Source organism: Nothobranchius furzeri, chromosome 5 (genome assembly GCF_043380555.1).
Source record: "Nothobranchius furzeri strain GRZ-AD chromosome 5, NfurGRZ-RIMD1, whole genome shotgun sequence".
In the NCBI taxonomy this organism is placed as follows: Eukaryota; Metazoa; Chordata; class Actinopteri; order Cyprinodontiformes; family Nothobranchiidae; genus Nothobranchius; species Nothobranchius furzeri.
The window spans coordinates 45,648,405-45,674,416 of NC_091745.1; the positions used below are offsets into that span (position 1 = coordinate 45,648,405).

Consider the following 26,012-nt stretch of genomic DNA (forward strand, 5'->3'; position numbering starts at 1 on the left):
GGTCAACTGTGGGCCCAGGTGGACACACCTAAGCCCTGGAACCCAGATAGCAGCCGACCATCCTCCATTCTTGAAGTCAGCATAAGTGAGCCGCAAAACCCTTGTTCCAAGGTCATGCCCCTTCCTACGGCTCCCACAGACGATGTCCGCCTGCAAAGGCACGAAACCGCTCCTGGAACTCCTCTCTGCACACATTCATCTTTTCTCTGCTCGCTGAAGAACGTCAGCCTGCAGCCATATGCACCACACATAGTTGGTGGTCTTACCATCAACTGCACCCACATCTCAGATGCTCGCCTTGCTCTTTGGTCGGAAAAGTCAGCCATCAGCCAGCAGATGTTTGAACACCTGCGTCAGAAGGACCCCCTTCTGGTCAGTGTGACACGTAGCCATCGGCTCTTGTCACCTACTTGGCCGCAGAGGCTCCTGAAAGCGCCAGAGGTCTGCTCTCTGACTATCCAGCTTGGAGCAAGACAGCTCACACATACATTCAGCATCATACCACAGCTTGATCCACCTGCACTCATCGGAGCAGATCTGCTGGTTCGACTCGGTGCCCAGCTGGACACTTGCAATCAAGTCCTTTGGGCCCGGGCCACACCATCCTCTGAGCCTGGCTCAGAAGGCCCTGAACACTTGCTGTCCGGTCAGACCATTCCACAGGCCTGCCGTGCAGTGGTTGAGGCCAGCACGGTTCTGCCCCCACAGGTCAAAGGAGTGCCCGTTCGTCTGACTCTGATGAAGCATCAGAAGCTGCCAGGCACACAGGCCTTCTTCCAGCCATCACCACACTTCTTGGAGCTCAACTTAGCCGTCTGTGGCACGCCACTCTTGGAGCTGAACAATCGTTCTGCGTACTTGTTGGTCGAAAATCCGACCCAGAGTCCTATCCACCTGCCGGCAGGAAAGCCCTTGGGCATGCTGATAGATAGCTCATTCCATGACTTCGAACTTTCAGTCCCCGTGATCGGACAACTTCCGTTGTTCTTGAACGACAGACAGGTTGGTGCAGACACATTCAGTACTTTCTCTTCACAAATGATTACCATCAAGCGGCATGAAGCCCTTCCTGAGGAACCCATTTGCAGTGCAACCTTAGATACTGACGGCGGTCAGTGTCTAACGGTTTTTGCAATAAATACTCAACCCTCTGAGTCACCGGTTGAAAGCCCGGAACACCAGAGACCCTCCTCCTCTGAACCTTATGACGGCTTCGAGGCCGAAGTCAGCCAGCAGCTTGACAAAGCGGATGCGCTGGAGTCAGAGGAGCAGAGAGCAGCGCTTAGAAGCCTGTTCTATGAGTTTCAGTCCATCTTATCCAGGGACTCCCTGGACTGTGGACTCACAAACCTGCATACGGTTCGCATTCCAACGAACCCGAATGCCCCTCCTACTTTTGTACGTCAGTACAAGATTCCCCTCGCTGCTTATGAGTCGATCCAGGAGATCCTCGATCAGCTGAAGGAGAAAAACATCATCAGAGAGTGTAACTCCACTTACAACTCTCCCATCTGGCCGGTTCTGAAACCGACTGGGAAATGGCGTCTCACCATAGACTATCGCGCACTGAACAAACAAGTACCTCTCTCCAGGTGGCCTATGATCCATTTAGAACAGGAGCTAGCCAGAGTCAGAGATGCTCGTTTCTTCTCTACGGTTGACGTAGCCAACGGCTTCTGGACCATGAAGGTTGAGCCGGCGGACCAGTATAAACTGGCTTTCTCCTTTGGAAATCGCCAATATACTTGGAACCGCTGCCCCTTTGGCTACTCTAACTCACCTGCCGAGTTCAACATCTTCCTCCACAAAGCCATGTCAGATGCTGCTTCCAGAGGGAACCTCATATATGTCGATGACATCTTGATGAGGAGTCGAACCTTCGAGGAGCACCTGGCCGAACTCCGTCACGTGCTGCAACAGCTCGCTGACGCCGGAGCTAAATTGGCGATTCTCAAGGGACAGTGGTGTCGAACCAAAGTGGAGTATGTTGGACTGCTGGTTGGCCCTAATGGAGTCGAGCCCCAAGCGGGACGCATTAGAGCCATTCAGGACATCAAAGCCCCAGCTAATCTGACCGAACTCAGGAGCTTCCTCGGAGTCTGCAACTACTCCAGGCAGTTCATTGAGGAGTACGCTGAAATAGCGAGGCCCCTCACTGAGCTGCTTCAGAACGACACACCTTTCGTGTGGTACAGACCCCAAGAACTCTCCTTCCAGTTCCTAAAACAGAAGTTGGCGTCCGCACCCTGTCTGGCTTACCCAGACAAGGATAAAGAGTTCTACATAGAGGCTACTTTCTCCTCTCACTGCCTGAGCGCTGCTTTGAAGCAGAAACACGATCAGGACATGAGAGTTGTGGCATACGCCAGCAAGCCTCTGAGCAAGGTGGAACTCCAATTCTCAGACTGCGAGAGAGCTCTCCTCTCTACAGTCTGGGCCGTCGAACACTTTCGTAGTTACATCGGTGGACAGAAAGTGATCATTGAAACGTGTCATCAGCCCGTCACCTTCCTAAACAGCCAGCGACTTCGCGAAGGAAGAGTGTCAAACAGCCGCATTGCGACGTGGATGATGGTGCTCCAAGGATACAACATTGAGGTCAAGTATGGTCAGAACACCAAGCTAGCGCTAGGACAAGGGCTAGCAGGCTGCCAGCACTGTGACTCTGACTCCGTCATGGGCCCCCTGGACACACCTGCCGCAGTCTACCCAACCGCATCCAATCATCGCTACTTTGATGAGAATGTTTGCCAAGGGCTTCCGAAAGTTTACACTGATGGATGCTCCTACCTTCACGAAGGCCAGCTCCGTGCTGGGGTTGGAGTCGTTTGGGTGGACTGTGACACTAAGCAACCAAATCACTACCGGTTGGGCCAAAAGTCTAGTCAGTACGCCGAAATTGCTGCAGTGTTGATAACCCTCCAGCAGGCGGCAGCCTTGGACATCACTCAAATCGTCCTTTGCTCAGATTCAAACTACGCTAGACACAGCTTCATTTCTCACTTCCCCATGTGGAAGGAGAACCACATGAAAAACGCCAGGAACAGAGACGTGAAACACTCGGAGTTATTCCTAGCGTGTGATCTGCTCACCACTGAGAAAGGCATAATGGTCTACTGGAAAAAGGTCAAAGGTCACTCCAGGACCCTAGGTCCAGAGAAAGATGGTAATGACGAAGCTGACCGCCTTGCTAAGCTCGGTGCTGACCAGGGAACCTGCTGGGAATTCAAAGACGAGTGGCTTCCACCCAAGGCCGTTCACAAGGTCTGCGCGATTACTCGTCGCCATGCTAAACAGGCAGACGAACCTCGGACCGTTGAGGTACCCGTGTTTCTAGGCAGACAACCACAGGACGCGGACTTAGTCACCATGCAGGAACAAGATCCTGACCTGAAGCTCATCCGCGAGCTTCTCCAAAAGGGCCCGATGTCTAAACAACCATCACCACCTATTGGTGCAAGCCAAGATTTGGTAAACCTGCATCGTCAACTCACGCACCTGAAACTACAAAACGATTTGTTAGTTTACATGCGTGACGATCACAGCCCGCCGCGCTGGGTTGTTCCACTCGACCACAGAGGAGTGATGCTTGCCTACGCCCACGACACTCCGGTTGGAGGTCACCGCGGAGCAAAAGCTACCCTCGCGTCACTGACAGAAGTAGCATATTGGCCGTCGATGTCCAAGGACGTACACAGCTATGTCCAAGGCTGCCTCATCTGTGCCCAGTTTCAACCCTCCCAGCCGCTTGCTAGAGCACCACTGCAACGCAGGGGAATAACCTTCCCTTGGTCCCACCTGCAGATCGACTGGGTTGGACCGGTTCCCAAATCGGCAAGAGGAAACAAATATATGCTAACTGTAACTTGCAGTTTCACAAAGTGGGTTGAGTGCCTTCCAGCGCCAAACGATACAGCCGTCACAACCGCTGTACTGCTGATTAACCACGTTTTCAGTCGATGGGGACTTCCACTCTGCATTGACTCTGACCGAGGAACTCATTTCACATCCAGTGTAATGACGTCCCTGTTTGAACTTCTGGGAGTGGAAGTGAGATTCCACCTTCCCTATCACCCACAGTCATCCGGACAGGTCGAACGGATGAACCGCACGGTCGTCTCTATGCTCAAAAAGTACGTCTGCTCCACTGGGAAGGACTGGGACGTCAAGCTCCCTCTGGTCCTGATGGCCATACGGTCCACTCCACAGCGATCCACTGGGGTTACGCCCTTTGAGATGATGACCGGCAGACTGATGACTCTACCACTGCACCTCCTGTATCACCCAGAGGATGTCAGTGTTGCCACTGCCTATACCGCTCATCAGTATGTGGCAGACTTGAAAACACACCTCAGAGCTACGTTCGCGCACGCTCAGAAGAAACTGGAGACCAACGTAGAAGGCGCTAAAGCCTACTACGACCAAAAGACAACCAGCCGCGAATACGAGGTGGGTGACAAAGTATTCTACTTTCGGTTCGCCCAACCGGCACGCAAACCTAAGAAGTTCCTGCCCTGCTGGTCAGGACCATTTGAGATCGTGGCAAAACTCTCTCCAGTTGCATACAGGTTACGCATCACCAAAGCGAGACAGGAGCCTGTCTACAAATGGGTACATGCAAACCAAATCAAACCCTACGTCAAACCATCCCCGCGGGTACAGAGACCAGACTCCCCGCAGGAGGTAGACGTAGTCTCGACATAGTTCTATGCATGGAAATGGAAAGGGGGGGAAAGTGCACGTTTAACCCACTAACATGTACTAACCGACAAAGAACCAGGCCCCCCCCCGCCGTCACTTTCACTAACCAAGAGAAACTCCTTCCTAGACCGCTAACAGGATGTACCTACTAAAACCTTACAGAGTACTCTGGTACTTATACTAGGCTCTGATTAATGAATCTCTACGTGCAATCAAGACTTTGTCTGAAACCATACATCAGGATATTGTGTACACACGAGTGGTGAGAGATTTGATGCAGGACCTGCTCAGGGAAGTAAGTTCCACGCTGGACAGCTTGGTTGAAAGTCGTATTTCCCCGTACTTGGTACCACTGGACCTGCTCAAAGTTAGCTTGACAGCTGCTACCCCTCTACTGTGCACCTTTCACAAATCCACCTAGCGTACAGCCTAGGTAGTGCAATTCCCATTCACGTTGATGCAGAAAATTAGAACTCGGTTTCCTGTTACATGTTCCCATAATTGTGACACCTCACATCTATAGGTTTAAGTCGATGCTGAACATTGGTATTTGAAAGGACGGTAGGCATTTCCACTTTGAACTAGAAACCTGACACTCCATCACCTCAACCTCGAACAGCATGACTCAGAGATTGAGATCATGGACGCTTTCCAGGGTTATAACTTTGCCTTCGATTTAGAAATTGACCAACAATTACTGATTGAAGGAACCAAATTTGCTAAGTTCACACAAAACCCGCGTGAACTTACTTTGACGCCCAAGACGCTACATTGACACAGATTATACGACTTTAATCTGCACATTGGTCGCCCTGGGGATGGAATGGCTCATCACGGCCGTGATAGCTTATTCCGCCTACAGGCGTGTTAAGAAACTCCAAGATAAGATGCACTTGCTCACCTACGGTGTGCCTCGTGACCGCGTTCGGGGAGACTCCAAGCGTGAATGTACCACTCCTGTCTAAAGGGGGTGAGCAACATTTTCTTTGTTATTTTGTAACCCTAAGAGTAGTTCTCACTTTAGTCTACCTCACATTTTTATCTGAGTGTTGCATTATGTCACATTCTTTATAAGCTACACACTGAATGTATGACCTAAGAATGTATTTTATGAGACCTCAAGGTTGCTATGAATTTTCTTGGATGTTATATGTTACATGTTTTTTTTTTTTGGGTTTTCTGTATTTTTGTTTCTTACTTGGTCACATATTGACTAGTGGTTATGTGCCGGCCCAGCTCAGTCTGTCAATGACTCTGTCTGACGCACCAGCACATTGTAGTACCTCTTAGTTTTATGGTCCTTGTTTTAGCCCAAAGACTGTCCTGATCCACCCTTTGGACCAAAAAAGGGGGGAATCTTGGGACCACATAGGTCAATGCGCGTTTGCGAACTATGGACCTCGTACATCACCGCGTGCTCCATAAACTGAACTGTATGGCCGGCGGTGAGATGCCTTTGTGTCCACTCGTGGAGTTAACCGCCCACCGACCTTCCTCCTTCTACACTACCTCTCGCATGGACGACATCATCATTGCGTACCACCTGCGTGAGTGGCTTCTTCTCGTTATGCGCGTTGGGGACTATCCCGTTTCCTATCCTCTTTGTGCCTGACCAGGATCAAAGACCAAAGGCGCCAGGATCCAAGACAAAGACCAAAGACTAAGGCGTCCAAGGAGACCAACGTCCTAAGGGACAAACCCACCTGTGCTTCCGACAATCAAGTCGACCTACGTTCATGAGGAACAAACCCATCTGTGCTTCCGACGATCGAGCTTTGGGCGCGATCCCCGAAACCAAAAGGGGGAATGTTGAGGGTCTGACCTCATGAGGAAATTACTATGCAGTGATTTTCCCCAAAATGACTGTGCTTAAATTGCTCTGAAAAGCAAATAATCACATCAGCGCCAAGAAACTTCATTTCCCATGATGCTTTGCACACGGAAGCATTGTGATGACGTCACCGCCTAGTACCAGAAACACGTTCTGCGCATGTGCGGGAAGCCGTGGAGCTTTTCCCGCGAACTAAGACCATAAATCTTCAGCAGAGACAAAGAAACCTCGTTCTTTTGCCCAGGATACCTGGCGGTTAGGACACGCTTGTCGAACGCTCCGACTTCTTTGAGCACGCGGAAGCTCTAAGAGCCAAGTTGAGCCCACGGGACCGCTGATCTGCTCGTTTCTGCTCCCCTCCAGCTGATGTTTGAGGACACAGAACCAGCGGAGAGAAACAACAACTCCATCCAGCTCTCAGAAACGCTGTAAGTTGTCAAACTCAGCCCAAAAGGAACTTCGTTTTCTTTGTGTCCAGCCGTGGAGAAACACTCGTGGAGCCAAACAACGGAGAAAGCATCAAACCGGCGGATGACGCTGAAAACTGCGGAGAAACACGGAGAACCGTCAAATCAAAAGGGGGAGGGACGCCTCGCTCTTTTGGTGATCAGAAAACTAATTTTTCTCTCATTCTTTTCTTCTCCCGTTTCCTCTATAGTCCAGAATAAGCAATAAAACCGCGCTATTGCTTAAAAAAAGTAGCTTCGTGTTTTCCTCTTTCGTTCCAAATTCGTCCTTCGGGTCATTTTGAAAGAATAAACTGCTTATTAATCATTGTTTGGTATCTTTAAATGTTCGGCCATGGCCAGGCTGATAAACTAAGGATATTAACTCGTGATTAATCTTTTGTGTTGTTGCATGATCCTTTGAAATGTTTTGAGTGATTTAAGGTTAAGTTACTACTGATTCTAAGTGCTTTGGAAGTTAAAGTGCAAGTTGCCACCCACACTTTAGCCAGACAAAGGAGTCAGCCATCTTGTATTCAAGACTCCATTTTGAATCCATACACACGCACACACACTACTCCTTTGTGAGAACAAAGGACCCCATTCATACATCCTACATACACACAAAACACCTTGAACATTATTTTGAATATACATCCTTTTATTATATCACATGGTTATTATTCATTTATGCCACTGTTTATTCATTTGACAAATTGTTAATTAAACGTTATAAAATTCAGATTTTCGTCTCCAGTAGCTTTGTTGTGTCGAAGAGAAGTCTCTGCTCCAAGGATTCTACGAACTTCAAGAAAGACTGATAAGAGTTTTGGATTCAATTTTTCCCCGGAAAAAGGGGAATGGTGCCCCGTATATCTAAGAATATCTTAATTAATTAATAAATCAGTAAATATTCCCATATTTACAGAATTTATTGAAGAATCCAAAAGTAAGTTAACGCTTACGAATTGTTCGCTCCTAATAACCCCAACAACATCATAGTAGCTGTTCCAGGAAGTTAGAAAAGTGAACCTATAACACTAAAACTTCTAATGCAACACCAATGATTTCCATGTTGTACATCAAAGGTGTGGAGCACTCATGTAATCAACACATCTGCAGTGGTCTCCAGTAGGAATGAACGCCTTGTAAGTCAACTCTGGAGAAACAAAGCTCCAGTGCACCAGTTTCAGGAAGCAGAAGTGAGCCACATCTGAGGAGAGCTTCAGACTGTGGGATTTGGAGTCTTATTTCCTGACATTTGGATATCTTATCTCTGATTGGCTAACAGCAGTGAACCTCCACAAGCTTGGAGGATCTCTGCTGCGCGGTGGAGTTGCTAATGCTAACGTTAGCTTCTACAAGCCGAGATGTTCCTGCTGTTTCCTGGACGCTAAACCAACAACAGCCTTCCCCGTCGTGAGTCAAGATGGGTGAGTCCATGAATGGGAAGTGACGTGAGTGTGGTGTAGATCTGTCAGGCTTTTCAAATCCTAAAGTTTCATCGTCTATTTCCGATCAGAAGCTAATGCCGGAGATAGATGCAGGAAACGATTTTCCCTGAGCAAAACAGAGAGATCGATTATAATCAGAAATAATAACTAAAACAATGGCTTCTCAGTGAAGCACACCTGTAAGCAAGCTGTCACCCTCACATGATGTGGGTTTCAATTTTAACTTTTGCCTCAAAGGATCACAGAAAATAACTTATTTTTGTCCCATTCTCCTTTGTGAACGTGCACATCCATTTCTCCCGAAGGTTAGAATTATATATTTCATGGCGTTGATTTTAAAAAGGTAGGGCAATCAAGGAAAACCACAGCAGTGCCAAAATATTTTGCTCTGCAGGTCGGTCTAGCCACACTCCATCATAGCCTCAGCAGGTCAATCATTGAACCAAACAGTTTTGTCTCTAGCCAATCATAGTGTCACGAATTCCACCCCGCACCAGTCCTCCAACCGGTACTTCCCCTCCTGACTACAGCTCCCATCATCCCTTCACCATCCATGTGATCCATCCACATCATCATGTCCAGTCTAGATAAGGAAGTCTCTCACTCCCACCTCTACTCAGTCATCATTTCAACAATGCGACTCACGAGTTCCCCAAGCAACCAGCTTTCCTACTATCATCCACTCAGTAAGTGAATTTTCTCTTACTCCAGAGTGTCCGCTCAGCCATCCCTCTGGTCTGGTCCTGCGGATACTCCTAGATCAATCCGCGTGCCTGTCTATTCCCAATGCTCGCTTCTCCGCGTTTGGGTCATTCATCCACGCTACAGCTGAACTTCCTGATCTCTCTGCTCACCCACTATCACACACAGAGCTCTATATGGTGAAAGAACCCGGTCATTTCTGTCTCCATGTCCATTTGGAGCAATTCTAGGAAAGTTTTTTTATATAACTATAAATCCGTTAGAACATCATAGCAAAAGCTGCAATCTGTGGCTTGTTTTTTGGTACTCAGACAACAATTCTAATCACTTTACAGCCGGACAGGACGCGGGGTGAGGGGGGTGGGGGTGGGGTGAACTAAAAAATTTTCCAAACTCAATTGTGTTTAATTATTTTTCATATTAAACAAACAAAAAAAAAACCTACCTGTTGTGGTTAGGGTATGTTTTTTTTTCTCAAATTAACTGCATTAGTTGTAAACTAACCCTAACCCCGCTGCATCCCATCATTTCTGTTCATTCGTTCATTTATGAAACTGCTTACACGACCAAAGCGGATGCCCAAGGTGCTGAACACATCACAACATCATGTAAAAACCATCAAATTAAATGTGACATAATCACAAAACTCATCAAATAAACATTAGAAGACATAGTTAAATGCAGACAATAAAATACAGTAAAGGAATCAGAGGCTGGGCAACAACACCGTGTAGAGTTTGCTATTGCTGGAATACCATGAAATAAAGTGGGTCTTCAGGCAAGACTTGTAACCATCAATGAAGGTGACTGATGCCCCATCAAAGGCAACTGGTTCAAAATGTGTAGGAGCCAACACTGACAAAGCATGTCCCCCCGTGACCTGCGCTTGGAGCGAGGAACCACCAACAGCTCTCTGTCGGCCAAGTGAAGGGCCCGCGATGGGGCATGTCGATGTCAATAAAGATGCTTAGACCTTCGAAGCTGCCCAGGCAGACTCACAGGAACAACACAAAGACAGAGCTGTTATCAGCAGCATGTCTTCATAATGAGATCTGTTTTTGGCTCACAGCAGCATGACTGCTTGTAATGCTCACAATCTAACCGCTATGTTCCCACAGAAAAAAACAACTAACAGAAGTATTAAAGCTTTACAAGCTTTGCTTTGGCCAGGTACATTTACCAACATGACTTGAGCTAACGCCTAAACTTTTTATTCATTCACATGAAGCAATCTTGTTTTAATGATTTCTCATTCTCTGTTTCTTCATTAAGTCTCACAGCAGGTTTCCGTGCAGCATATAGAGAAGGGGAAGCCTTAATGAGTATCAGCCTAATCTGATTTACAGCTGTACAAGAGTTAAGCAGGCTGTCTCTGCATGCGTCTGAAAGCAAGCACAGTACTTTACTCAGAATATAGTTGTACAGTGTGGAGCAAGTGTACGTGTTAAAGTCGTCCTGTGTCAGATGTTGTTCTACAGGTAATAAATAAGTACACAAGGCAGACGGACGTGAGTGTTCCCTCAGAGGAGAAGGCTGCAGCTCTGGCTCGTTTTTTCAGTTGGTTTTCTCCTTGTCTGATTTTGCATTATTATTTTTTTGTGTTTTGGGGAGCTCACCTAATTCAAATGTTATGAGCCCAAAGCTGCAGGCACTGAGCAACCTCCAATACACCGCATTAGGGATAATAACATCTCTTTACAGAGAAAACGACAAAGTACTGCTTTTCTGACAGGATTTCTGCTCATCTGAGACCACAAAGAAACACGTGTTCCCCGAGTGCTTATGAAAACAGATATTCACATTATCCTTGTAAAATCATTTAAAATCACAACCTCTGTGGCTTATTATTCATTCACACAAGCACAAGTGATTGAGCAGACTTCCATGCAGCAGAGACTGCTTGTTTGCAGTCTATGAGCGCCTGTAGACATGGGTGGGGGACAGGACACACTTAATAGAAGATCAACTATTGTGCATCTTCTAAACTCATGGATGTGCACTGACTACTCACCAAACCTCAGAGCCCTATAAAAGAGTTTAACCTAGTAGGATCTGATGCTCAGTGAATGTATTTTAGCTCCCATTCTTGAAGGGCACCTGGAAGATCAGAGGGATCACAAATCCCAGTTGAATGGATGTCCTTTCATATCTCTCTGCAGTAAGCTGCCTTTTTTTCTGCTACACATTAGTTTGGGTAATGCATTCATTTCCTGCATGAGGATTTATGTGTAATTATGCACAAAGACATCCTTTTATAATGAGATGTAAAGACACGCGGTTCAAGAAATCTGGGCACTCAACCAAGGCTTCGAAATGCACAACCTTAAAAACAACTTATAAAGAGTCTCTTTAATGTTTGTGTTGCTTAATCTTGAATATCATACACTTAAAGCCCATAAATCTGTGTGTGTGTCATGTTTTGTGGACTTTGCTTCCTGTGCTATGACAGCAGAACACAATTTTATTTTTATTTTTGTTTTGTTGGAATCATTCATTTAGTCAATATGTTTTTAATGTTCCTGGTTTCAGGTTTGGTGCCATGAGTGATCCTTACAATAGACTGCTCACCAAGTTCCAGAAGTGTGCACATGTGCATCAGCCTAAACGTGTCAAAAACTGCACATCATCAGTCAAAGTGAGTAGTCATTAACTGCCGAGCAGAGCAGTGCTACTGTAGCAACAAAGTGAAGCTCCTCTGGCTTTCCCAGCCTGTCTCCCTGATGCAGCTTTAATTTGCCAAGCTCCTCTTTATCCAGGAAATACAATGACTAGCCTTTGCCTTTATAGTCTAACAGGGATTTGGAGTGTGCATAGACAAGGCTTGGGAGCAAACAGCCCAGACGTGCAACTGCAGCAGCCGCTTCCGTTTCCTTTGTTCCCGATTTATTCTTTGTAATCCCCCCTTTTCCCTGAGCCGACTCCTCTCCTCTGTCCTTACTCTGTCAATCCTCACCCTTCTTATTCATTTATTCATGTTCTGGTTCTCCTCATCCTCTCTCTGTTCTCTGCTACTAAGTCTGAGGCTGTCAAATCAAACGACAAGCCAAATAATTAGATGGGACATTTGTGTGAAAACTCATTTACAAATGGGTAACATCCTTCCTCAAAGACATTGTTGTAATCAGACATGACAACATAACGTGTCCAGGATTTCTCAGACAGGAAAAGAAGAAAACAGGAAGGGTGCAACATTTTATCATTGTGAGAGACAAACCTGATGCTGTATAAAACAAATAGACAGAAGAATATAACGACACCTGTTCTGATTAAGTGAAGCTTGACGAGTTTGCTGAACCATAAATGTCTCCTTTACTAAAATCCCAGACAGATTAGTATTGATTATTTCTTAGAGCTGTTGTGCAGGTAAAACCCCACAGTGGAATTGGGAACACTGGTAAACCTGGCTGTGGATTTTACCGGCTTTAATGACAGTTTACCTACTCTCCAAGTCAGTATGAATGTATGAGTAAACAATAATGTCTTGTTTGATTAAAGGTTCTGCTAAAGTGTGCGTTTGGGTGACTTGTCGTAATTCAATTTGTGTATGTGCAGTTTTGTATTAATCCAGCAGGGGGAGATATGCTCCTGTTGCCTTTGCCTGATCGTTAGTCTGTAGCTCTGAGAAGACTTTTCACACACTGATTCAGCAAAATGAGAGGACAGGCAACATTTAATTTTCCTCTTGCCAAAAGTTACAATAGTTGAAATCATTATTTCTTTTACAGACAGATTCTTCTGTAACCTATTTAACTTGTCAGTTTTACTGTAGTTCAGGTGTGTGGAGGACTTGTTTGCAAAACAAAAAAACAGGATTCTGCACACTGTTCAAAAGGTAATTGCAGCAGATATGGTTTCTAAGCTTTCTGTCATTTTTGTCGCATGGATCCAGCTGCAGACATTCGCACTGACGATGAACCTGATTCTAAAAATACATAACGATTTTTCACCCGAAAAACAACACACACACACACACACACACACACACACACACACACACACACACACACACACACACAATGAGAGTTCAGTCACTAACACAGAATCAAAGGAGATGCCATCTCAAAGACTTACTGTAGGTTGCATAACGTACTGTTGATGTGGCATCCAAGACGTACTCTGGACCTGAGTAGAAATACGTATGACACAGAGGAGAGAGGGGGAAATGTAAGAAAGAAAAGAAAGTCAGAAGTGACATCAGCAAAAATTAGATGTGACAAAGGGAATAGAAGGAGAACAAATTGAATATTGTGAAAAAACAAAGTAATTAATTAAAAAGGGAACCGGCATTAGTGGGAGGATACAGAAGGACGGTCAGGAGACGGGAAGGAATAGAAGGTCACAAGATGATTTTAATGGGCAGGTTAGGAATCAATGAAGGGAAAACAAGAACAATTGGATTACAGAGAAGGAGCGGAAGTCAGAGAGAAAAAGGAAAAAAAAAATAATTAGTTGACATCTTTACAATCCTTTCTCTGAGTCCCAGACGTAGTGAGTCTCATAGAAAACATAAAAGAGAAAGTCTACTGTACATCATGGCATGCTGTAATTACAAGAGAGGCTACAAAGAACAAAACAGTGAAGCAGTTACTGCTCCACTGTGAGGGTTACATCATCAAAAAGCTTGTCTTGGTCACATATCTTTTCTTTCATCTTGTTCCACTTACCACTGTCCCTGAAGGCCACCGTGCCCCATGTAAGATATGATGTAATGCTTTTATATACGGCTAAAGGTGCATCTGTGTGAATCAAAAACTGATACGAGCTCTATCTGCACAGCTTGGCAACTTTACTCGGACTCTGAAGTGAGGAGGAGAGGACGAGGAACATAGCAACAGAACAATTAAAGGAACATTTATGCTTAGGAATGAAAAAAATAATGAAAACCCTGCAACTTAAGCATGTTTTGTTGTAATTTCTTTCATTTATCAATCATGAGATCTTAAAGGGAGAGATCTATTAACAAAATGTCAACTTTTGTTGTATTAATTTAGTAAAAATAGCTTACTTAGCACTGCCTTAGACTATAGAAACAATCTGATGATCAGAATTTATCAGGAGCTTAAGGGTTGGTCAACCATGCCGCTGTTGTTCAGAGAGAATCAATCCTGGATCTGACGTGAGATTAAAGCTGCAACGGCAAGTTTGGAAAACAAATGATCTTAAAGCATTTTTTCATGCCTCCGTACAACATTCTAACATAGTATAGCTGTAAATATATTGTAGAGAAAAAACTAAATAAAGTGCTTCTCTGGCATTTGTCGAAAAACCTCCACCAATCACACGTTTCAGACTGAAAGCAACCATTGGATCATCTGGTCGTTGGTCAAGCACTACCCCGGGTCGCCACGCATTACGCACTCGCATATTTAACAACAGAACACCACTGGTGTCAGAGGTTCTTCCCTCAATAACATCAGAGAAGGAGAAACAGCCGGCTGCTATCACTTTAGGTCGAACTACAGTCCCCAATACAAAAACGTTCATTTATGCCACAGACAAGAAGAGACGTTTGGGCCTAGAAAACCGTGACTGGTGTTTAGCACTATCTCGTTTCCTCTGGCAATGTGGGTTTCCGGTTCCAACGGAAGATACCCGAGGGAAGGGGTGTAATTATATAGATAATATTCATCTGAATGAGCTGATCCCTGCAGGTTTTTAACATTAGACTTTGGTCATGGATGCACAAATGCTATTAAGCAACAGCTCACATTAGGTGGTAAAAGTTTGAATTCTGTGTGAATTTGTGCTGTCATCAAGGCCGTGCTATTGGAGCAAAAAAGCTTGTTCAAATTCAATAAATTCGTTTAAATAAGCTGTGGAGTCATCGAGTTCATCCTCCTTTGGCAGCACTGTGAGGTAAATCAAGTAATAGCTGAGAGTTTTATAATCCGTTTCTATGAAAAACTCATTCACCTGTTGTAGGTGTCTGTGGGAACAAGTTAAATTCAGACAAAAAGAGACTAGAGAGGCCAACACACAAAAAAAACTTTGTTAAAACTCTGCTTGTGGTTTTGGATGACATGTTTTTTTTTTTTTTTTTTACATAAAATGCTAAAACAGAATTTTGCATGAAGTGCAGTGGAAGACTTGAGATTTGAGTTGAGATGGGTGTGATCTCACTTTAAGAAGCCATTAGCATATCAATCCAGTTAGAAATAACAAATTTCACATGAATGGTTGCATCTGAAACTGCCCTCTGTTGTACTTTTGCCTGGAGTCATATTTACTAAATACTTGTTTGTTTTAGAGTCCACCTACCTGATACGTGGAGACGGGAGATGCAGCTATGAAGGGAGTAATGGATGTCATCCGATTGGTGGAGATGCTATATGGCGAAGAGTAAAACCTGTTGAGCAATAATAACGAAAGAAAACAGACATTTTGAAGATATTATTAAACACACCCTGAGAAGTGGAGCAACACTTAGCTCTAAGGAGAGTGTTCATGTCACATTTTAGACTGACTAGGATGCATCGTCTGTCAAACAGCTTCTGAGCTCACAAAGTTTTATTGCTATGTGTGTAGCAACATGCAAAGATGAAGCCGAGCTGCTCGTTTTCCAATGTCCTGGGGCACTTTACGCCAGCGCTGACAAAACGTATCAGACATCATCAAAGCTGTCATGGAAACAATAAATATTGCAGCTTTGCTCTGCATCAAACCATCAAAGACTTCTTGGAATGAAAGTTGACGCTGCATTTGAGTTCACATCAATTTACAGAGGAGTCTGCTCCACTCCTATACCTAGTAATGAATTATTAGACTAATGTGTGAGTGGGTGAACGATTCCAGCATTGCCCTTTATGTTTCCACCTCCACACAGAAAGAGAAGGCTGCATTGGCAACATAGGCATTTTCCACTGTTTATATCTCGACCTATACCTCTGTTTGCCCCCCTGATGTTGCTCCATTTCTTTCTTTTTTATTTCACCCCACAACCTACAGCTGTACAATGCTGTGGCTCGCAGGGCTTTATTTATCATTGTGTACCTAGAGAGGACATGTTTCATCCGCCAGGCCATGTTGCTGTGCCCGATCGATCCCATAGTGTCTGTTGACTGAGTAATGGAGCCAAGGGAGGGGAGGCAAAGCGAGAAGTCCTCCTCTGTCTATCCCTAACAGCCAAGATTGCATAAAAGCTGCTCACTCAAAATCTAGTTTTCTTACAACATGGTATAATTTGCGTTGCTGCATTCGTTCTTTAAATCTATTTGACATATAATACATTGATTGATTTCTGCAAATTTTCTGTGACTCAAGCATACATCTCATTTCAGGGCTGGAATTGCCTTCTTGCACAATATCAAACTCTCTGTTTTACACCACATTCTTCCACTCAGAGCCAGTTTTGCACCTCAGATGCAAAGATGCAAACCCCTAAATTAATCAAACGATTGCAGGCCAAGCTGTTCGCGTGCAGTCGATTTCCAGCTGTCTGCAGTACGCTCCAAGTACCTCACACAGACACCCAGCTTCCTGTCAGATTTTCATGCTCTAATTGCTGCACTGAAGGCTAAGTAGAGGTTGCAAGAATAGAGCTGCAATCATTTCTCTCCAATTGCCAAAATACAACACGGTTTATTCCTCTGGAAAAGACACAAAAATGTATTATTTATTTATTAAGCGAGTTAAGTTCTGGTTAATGTGCAGGTTGATTGTTTTGTCTAAAATGTGTTGACCCAAGGAACCTGGATAATTAAAGATGTTTGTTTCTCCTCGGATGTTTCGTTTCTGTCTCAATGCTTCCAGAGAATCAGGTGTATGAGTACCATAATGAATCCTTCTTTATAACATAACCTGGATTAGCCTTCGTAAAGCTATAGATGTATGTCAGATTTCAGCAGCATCAACTCCACATTTCTCAGGTTTAGCACATTTAGGTTCACGTTATACAATTGAGCTTTAATTCAAGAGTCCTCACTTACTGTCTGTTAATATGTGGAAACCTACTTTTCCAGGTTGAAGAACACCATCCATCCATGCAAGCTCAGACTAACCCTCATCCCAACCCTATCAACACTCTCCAGCTCCTCCTGAAGGATCCTAATTCCCACAGCAGGATAGAAATGATCCCTTCAGCATGTGTTTTGGTGCCCCAGGGTTGCATCCCATAGGATGTACCTTCAAAACCTCCAGCAAAAGGTGACCAGGACAAATTCTAGTCAGCTGCCCAAAACACCACTATTGAGTCCTTTCAATACAGAGGAGCAGCAGTTCTAACCTGAGCTCCCCTCAGCATGACAGAGCTCTTCACCTTATCTTCATAGCTGCGCAGAGACTTCAAGGAAGGTCTTTTCTGCCACGTGTCTGAGATTTCTCTCTTTCAGTCACAATCTAAATCCTATGACCACGCGATTGCACTGGACTACAGACTGACCAGTAAATCAGTTCCTTCTTTGGCTCAACACATCAGAGCAATGCCCTCACACTGCCCTGATCAGTGCATCCTTCTCTCCACCTTGCATCCCTCCTGAACAAGACACCAAGATCCTTTGACTCATCCTCTTGAAGCCGAAGCTCACTGTTAAACCAGAGGGAGCATTTGTTTGAGGAAACATCTAAACTGTTGTTTATAACACCAAAATTAGCAGTTTCAGGCTAAGTGACCTTTAACAGCAAATATACAATAACTAATGTTCTCAGGGAGGAAAAATGGGACTGTGAAGTTCAGCAACAAAAAAACTGGAGTTGTTGAAAAGGGAAAAAACTGAGTAGAGAGACAAGAGCAAATACAAAAGGTTCACCATGTGGAACAGAAAGTCCATTTTTAAAGCCGATTTATGCAAAATGAAATACAATTCTGTCACTGCTGAAATGAGTCATAATCCAGACATCAGCTCAATTTCAAGACCAATATAACACAAAACATTGGGTTGGTTTATTTGTATGTGTTGAGTCAATCACCTGACATCAATTTAAGTGAGCATGCTTTTATTTTCCTCAGGTAAAAATCATAAATACCGGTAAACAACAACAATCTGAAGCAGGTGCACCAAAGACCTCATGCTGAATTAAATCTGTTCTTTGAATATATCCGCACTCCTGAAAAAGCCACAAAGGATTTTCAACCAAGTATTCACAAAGGAACATTTGATTTATGGTAATTATGTGTGAGTCATTAGAAAAGGTTTCTACACATTAAGGAGCTGCTCCTTCTGAACCTTGCCTCCAAAGGGATAAATTGAATGTGATTATCTTTAAATTGAAGCTGACTGTCTCGACCTAAAGCTCAAATTTGTTACGTAATTGTTAAAAGCCGTTCTAAATCAGAGACGTAGAAGACTCATCGAACTTAAGGACAAACTATTCAGGAGTATAAACTCAGACATGTCTGCAAAAGTATTGATGGAGAAAAAAGCCCTTGCTAACGGCTGAAGCAGTGGCATGGATTAGTCCTTTTGACAACAATTAATTTATGACTTGCATTAGAGATACTGTATTACTGTCATTGATGAATACAAATGAGGGGCGGCAACAGGGTTACTCAATGTGGTTCCCTGATTGTATTTATTGTATTTTTCATTAAACTGAGAGGGGAGAAGTCTGCAGAGGACAAATTCAAGGTTATTGATGGAGGCTATTAGTCCCGAGCAGGAAACTGTCAATGGGGACTCCAACACAAGCGTTTAAACAACGCACTTAACATGTAATTGTGAACAGAGCATTAGTAGAGGATTGAATGCAACCTCTGGTGTGGTCCAAGCAGCACAGAGTCAGGAGTTTGAAAAGAGAAATTAGTGAATGATTTATCGCTGACCTCAGCCGAGTAAAGAAAACAGACGATGAGAAAGTGATTCTGGGTTAAAAAATTATAAACAGAAAAGATTTCCAGTCTGGGAATTGAGTACACATGTTCCCAGTATGATCCGACTGGCATTAGTTCTCATACACCAGATGTCCTCCAGTTCAGAGGGACGAGCAAACCTGTAATTGATTCGTAACCTTCCCCCTGTCCTTGGGCTGACTTTACTTTTGCCTCTGCCCTCCCTGTGACCCCGCTCATCCCTCCATCTTTATTCAAATCCCTTCCCTCCCCGCATTTTTGCCTCTCTAATTAGCTGCATTAGCATTTCACACTCGTTTAGCGCTTTGCCGAAAGGAGAGCAGATGACCTCGGAGGGAAGGGTCAAAGAAGGCTTATGCACACACACACACGCACACACACACACACACACACACACACACACACACACACACACACACACACACACACACACACACACACACACAGAGAGAGAGAGAGAGAGAGAGAGAGAGAGAGAGAGAGAGAGAGAGAGAGAGAGAGAGAGAGAGAGAGAGAGAGAGAGAGAGAGGGAGAGAGAGAGAGAGAGAGAGAGAGAGAGAGAGAGAGAGAGAGAGGGAGAGAGAGAGAGAGGGAGAGAGAGAGAGAGGGAGAGAGAGAGAGAGAGAGAGAACAACAAAACACAAGTAACCGAAACTAAAGCAGCTATTTAAAAAACAAAAAATTGAACAACAGCAAAAAACGAAAGGTCAAAAATACGTGTGGAGGTGTTAAAAATGTTGAAAGAAAGTTCTTTCCACCTTGGAATAAAAGGCAGAGCAAGCAAAATAATGCTGATTTTCCACATGAAGTCTACAAAGGTCAGCAGAAAAGAAATCAAATTATGATAGTTATAAAAGTAGGGATGAAAAAAGAATAGCCATAAAAGGAGAAGGAGGAGGGGATGAACACTGAGATGGAAGCAAACATCCCCTGGGAATGCATCACCAGAAGCATTCCTAGCAGACATGACCGATCTCCAATTTCCTTCTGAAACAGGCTGACACTCTGCTCTCATCATTCAGCTGGGGAGTGCTGCAGATAGCCTCAGCTGACGAAAGTCTTACAACGGCACTGCAACCCCACCCGACAACCACGTCTGCAATCCACCCCCCCATCCAACAGCTGGTATGCATAGGTGCATAAATAAATGCCCCATCTGTAACAGTCAGACTGACCACCTGTTTACTCTGTGTGAGTTTAGACACATGTGTGTGAGCTCACGCTAGTTTTTGCTTTTATACAAATCTGCAGCTTCTTTATTTGAGGATCTCAAGAAAAGAGGGAACAACAAAAGTAAAGTTTGACAGAAAGTAAGAAACATGGAGTATAAAATGGAGAAGGAAGCCCCCACCTACCCATTCTGTATCGCATTGGGATCGTACGTTATTGCCATGCCACTCTGGAAGAAAAAAAGAGAAGCATTAGATCTAATGCTCACATTGTTCATATTTAATGACTTTATCGTGGTCTGAGGTCCAAAATTACCTCTTTAAAATTGTCCTCATTGAATTTTGATCAACAGATAAACTACAGAAAAAGGCAATAATGACTGGATGAAAGAGTCTCGTATCCTGTTACAGGAGAAAATAACCATATCGAATTTTGTTTTACTTCAAGCGTGAGAACATGAAAGACCTCTTGAAAGACATTTGGTTGAAAGTAAAACTTGACATGGCATTCTGGAACCATAACCCCAGTCACCTAAAGAAGTGCACAAGTGCATTCACTGCAGGTGTAGACGTCGTGTGTTTTGACCACCAGCACACACGAGGCACAGTGGTCCACACAGCCATGAGACCTATACCTGCAACAATGCTAAATAATCTGGACTGTGTGTGTGCGTGCATGTGTGTGTGTGTGTGTGTGTGTGTGTGTGTGTGTGTGTGTGTGTGTGTGTGTGTGTGTGTGTGTGTGTGTGTGTGTATGTGTGTGTGTAACACAGCATAAGATCCCTCCAATGAACTTTCTGCTGTTTTGAGATCCCCCTTGACGATTCCAACATTAAAATGAAATAAAAATCTGTAAAACTGTTGGTAAACTTGCCATGTTGCAGTTTTTAGCTCATTTTGTAACGTCTCTTGAGAAGAATAGGGCCTATATATAAGTGTGCACATGCATAAACAATGACATGTATAAAATGGGTGCACATTATATGTTCCAAGAGATTTCAGTGTTAACTAATGAATAAATGTAATCTGAATAAGTTAGCAGCATGTTTGATTTTGTCTTTGCACGTTTAAACCCAACTGTAAACACAATAATGTTTTAGGGCTCCATCTTTCCTTTTCTTTCTTACTTTTCAAACACTACGAACTCTTTACTTTTTGCATCAATAGACGAGCCATTTTTTATAGTGCGCAGCATTTCACTCGCTTCTTTTTCTAAGGGTGTCTTGAACTCCACCACTGTATTAGAGGTTTCATTAAACACTTTCTAGGAAAGTAGATGGTGGATTTAAGAGCTCTAACAAAAAGACCGCTTTACTTGAAATACATAAAAAAATAAAATTAAAGTTGGTGAGTTTTTCCCAACGCTAGTTCTTCAATAAACACTTAAGTGTAAGCAGATAAAAGCTAAACTAACCGTGGACAATAATCCTACTTGCCATCTTGAGGAAAACTCATATTCACTGAATTTCAACATAATATTTCTTTTCTGAGATAAGCAACAACACCTCACCCTCTAACTTTTTTAATCCACGATAACAACAGAAGCTAAATGTGTCCACGCTGTTCGTGTGTTTGCAAGATCACAGCCAGACTCTTTTAGGAGTGAGGGGCTCGGGAAGATTAGGCTCGCTCAAGCGCGCATGTGAGAGCAACGAAGCTCCTCAAAGCATACGAGATGTCTCTATCAGTCAGCTGGACTCTCAGACCCAGCTGCAGCAAATAAATAAACCTCTAACAAGTTCCTCCAGGGCCAAGCAAAGCTGGTGAGAAATTGAGCTGCTGACAAATGTGTAAGAAATCATTTTGAAAGCACTGATCGTTTATTTTCTGTTGACATAAATGGACTGAAAATACAAATGACCACCTCTGAGATGTCTGATGTGAGCTTGCCTTTTTGCTGATAAGTAAAACTCTATCCTGTAAACAGAGCTAGCCACACACACACACACACACACACACACACACACACACACACACACACACACACACACACACACACACATGTTTTCACTGCAGCTTTGTCGCAGCCTGGTGCAGGATTTTTATCCCTGCTCCTTCCAGACCTCTGACTAAAGTGAGCCGTGTGAGAACTATGAGTGGGTGGTGACATTATTTTCCACTTTTTCCTTTCTGTAAATTAAAGCTTTGGCTTCAACGCACAAAAATTCTAAACTCCTTCTTTGTGCAGCAGTCAGTTTGCTTTGAAACCTTTGCACCGGGTTTCATTTCGTCTGAAGATGACAAAAAACAAAAAAATGCTATTGTTGTATTTCAGACTCAATATTTCTGATTCATATATGTCAGCTTTCACATTGTCAGCAGTGTCTCTGTTTCAGCCTACAGTGTGTTATTGGAAATGAAAGATGATAATGAACATGCAGGGAAGCTGTCAAGCTTTTTGGAGGTTTTTCTGGTAAATGTTGAAGGGAGGATATTGTGAGACCAAAGATTGTTTAGATATTTAAGATATTTCCCATTAGATTTGGATGTTGTTGCAGTTACTGTGTGGCTTTGTTCTCTTGCGTCTTTAGAAATCACAAACATCACTGCATTCTTGCCAAACCAAACAGCACAGAAAGTGGTTGGCATATTTTGTTGTTTAGTTTTGTTCATGCAAAAATCAAACAGTTCAGTAATAAAATGAAATCTCTACCAGAAGGCTACATCGGACAATATAAGAGTCATCTTCCTAACAATGATTATTACATCTGTTTTTGACTAACCAGATTCCACCTTTGGACTTTACATACATACATTTGCCAGTAGGTAACTGGATTAAATCTGGTTGACAAAGATAAATCTGTGTGCAGATCATTGCATCCTGACTCATATATGTTTGTGTCCCTTCCTACCTTCTCACAACCCAGTTAGACAAAAGGAGGCCCATACGCCTGGTTCTGCTGGAAGTTTCTTCATGTTGAAAGGGAATTTCCTTCCTGCTGTCTTCCCAATCTTTGCTCCAAATGAAAGATATCATTGGAGATATTCATACATTTCACTGGTTTCTTTAGATAAAGGAATGATTTACTAAATTGGATTTTTATAATCTCCTGAATCACACTTTGTTGCAACTGGAATACAAATGTACTGAACTTTTGGTATAGCACTTTGAAAGGACCATAGTTTAACTGCTGTATGAACAGAATAAGTTAAAGTTGTGTTGCAAAAGCACTTCCTTTCATTTCTCCACCTCACCCACAAGTACCTCAGTTTCTGCTTCTGTGAAATTGTGCTTCCTTGATCTGCCTTGATCTACGGTTGCCATTGGCGAAGCGCTGCAACAGCCGGCTTATGTATATGCATGAGATCCACAAGGCACTTTGCATTGACTATTTATGGCAGTAAGTGGGCGTGGTGAGGGTGGGATGTGACTGAAAAGCAGCTGAGAACCTTTCTAGATGGTCTCTGATTTATGAAGGGGAGATTGCGTGCAGCTGTGCGTATTCCGTGTTTGATAGATCACAAACCTGCTTGGCGCAAGTACATTTTTTTTGCTGAGCTTGAGTACGGTTTTAGTAAGGATTCTACACAATGTTTGATAAATGAGACCAGAGTTAATTTTGACAGGAAATTTAAATTTTATTTTAGTCTAAGTCTTTTGGCTAAAAATTAATTTTAGCCTTAGTCCAATTTTAGTCATTAGATTTATTTTAGTTTTAGTCCCATTTTTAGTCGATAAAAATAAGCAATTTTAGTCAACAAAATGCATATTTTTTTTCCTAATGAAGTAATTTCCTACTTTTGTATAGAGCACGGAAAAACTAGTGTAATTTAATACACAGGGTCCAAACTCTTAACCACCACTGAGACATGTGAAATATGTAACAATTTTCCTCCATGTCCTAGCACTTGGTAAAGTTAAACAAGGATGTATAGGAAGTGGAAGATTTCTGGACTGTTTTTAGTTTTGCTTCTTGTATTTTACAAACTTATAAAAATGATATTTTTCCATTTCAATATCAGCCGAAAGAAGAAAAGAAATCCAGCTTTTTTGTTACAATGTTACAACAAATGTAATAGGAGTCTCACCTCTCCCTCTCGTGTCCATGGTCGGCCATTCTGGGAATACTTGACCTGGGTCTGTCTCTTCTTTTGGCCTCCATCAGCAAACTTGCACAGCAAAGGTTCTGCCGGAGCTACAGAAGGGGCAAGGACAGATTAATCATCCAAACAGCTGGGGGAAAATAGGAATGTTTTAAAGATTGGATTTAAACACAATGTGATGTTTTCTTAAACAAAAACAAAACATTCAGTTTATCAGCTGAGCCTGAAAACTGCGCTTGGGCTCCTGCAGCATATTTATCTTCTCCGTGCCTTATCCAAACATCTAACAACAGCGTTATCGCTCCATCTCTACAACTTCTGCAACCAAGCTTTTTCAAAAGCAGCCTTGATTCTGAATCAAAGCCACAGGCCAATCATCAAAGCAGAGTGAGCATGGTTCAAATAACAAACCAAACAGTCAAACTTAATATGCTGAATTATCCACACAGTCTGACCTCGGGGCTTTAGGTGCAGATTGCAAATGCTTCAAAGAAATCGTGTTCCTTTTCTGGACCAGAGAAAGCTCGACTACAAAGAGGATTAACGTAGTGTGACCTCTTTCACTAAAGTTCGCCAAACTAATTTATCACAGCTGGGATTTTAGAGTAAACGTGTTCACATTCAAGGAATTTAATATAAATAAATGAATGTTGCTAACCAGCCACCATTTCAGCTGGGAGCTAACAACCATAAAATCTGTTATGTTTTAATGCAGATGGTGGTGAATTGTTCCAAATCTCAGGGCCTCTAGATGAGAACGAGGATCGACCAAATTATGTTTTGTATGTTGATGGTTTTACATTTTCCAAACAAATTCCCCCAATAATCAGCTCTGTGACATTCTGCAGCTGCTGAAACCTGTGCTTTCAAATGAGTTACTTTTATTGGTCAGATTTAGAAAAACAAACAACCAACCAACCAACCAACCAAACAAACAAACAAACAAACAAAGTAGGAGAAAAACAGACCAGGCCAGATTTTACTGTGAGAATCATGTTGCAAAGGAAATGAAACAAATTCCATTCTGAGCTTTTGACATTTCCCCAAAGCGTTTGTCTTTCTGTGATAGATGATCACTATTTTAAGAATAAAAGCTAATATATGACAGGAGGTCTGATGCACGGGTTTGATACAGACTTAAAGGCTGCTGTTTTTCTTCGCTGGCGTGACAGACAGAGAAAGCCACACTGACAACTGCTGACAAAGCATCAAGTTCACTGTCAGGACACTTTCTTGGCTGCATCTTTTTGAAGTACCCACAAAAACAGAAGATACTGCAGCTAATTTAAAACAATTGTTGGTCCATTTGTTTGCGTGAGAAGGACTCTTCTGATGGTGTGCTACATTTATTCTCCAGATGTTTACCAGAGATAAAATGTGTATGTTCAGATAAAAGAAACATTTAAATATCTGTTTGTTCTAGGATAAGCACTCTTGATTAATTAAATGTAACAAATTAACAATGATTAATGGCTTGATAACCGACCTGTGAAAAAGTATCAATCTAGAGTTATTTATTCCTTTTCGTGTGGGTTTAGCTGTCTTTCTTCTCTTGTGTTTAATGATTAAACTCAGACATAAAAGATGATATAGGCCACATTTTTGCTCTGGGCTGCTTTTATACGCAAGCTTGTAAAATGACCCAAAACATTAAACAATGAGTGAGAGCTACAGGCCAGTGTTTACATGCACAAACACTCCTACACAGACACGAACATCAAAAACTGGAATTCGGTTCGCCGCAGGAGTCCAGTCAGGCTTGTTGACAGATCCATAAAAGGTTTTCCTTTATGTATATACATATATATATATTGTTATTATTTTTTTTTGTACAGAGCTGCTACATTCTTAGATGTACGGAAAGCAGCATAAACAGTGTGT

The 26,012-nt window shown here is 43.1% G+C and overlaps 1 protein-coding gene across 1 annotated transcript in view; it reads right to left on the reverse strand.

Moving 5' to 3' along the window:
* LOC107378766 (RNA-binding motif, single-stranded-interacting protein 3) overlaps positions 1 to 26,012 on the reverse strand; it is a 183,650-nt gene that overhangs the window by 10,445 nt on the left and 147,193 nt on the right. Inside the window, exons 7-10 of the mRNA XM_015949157.3 lie at positions 24,117 to 24,223; positions 20,274 to 20,317; positions 15,393 to 15,480; positions 13,206 to 13,256 (exon numbers count right to left, since the gene is read on the reverse strand). Of these exons, the coding sequence (XP_015804643.2) occupies positions 13,206 to 13,256; positions 15,393 to 15,480; positions 20,274 to 20,317; positions 24,117 to 24,223 (290 nt within the window). The remainder of the gene's footprint in view (positions 1 to 13,205; positions 13,257 to 15,392; positions 15,481 to 20,273; positions 20,318 to 24,116; positions 24,224 to 26,012) is intronic.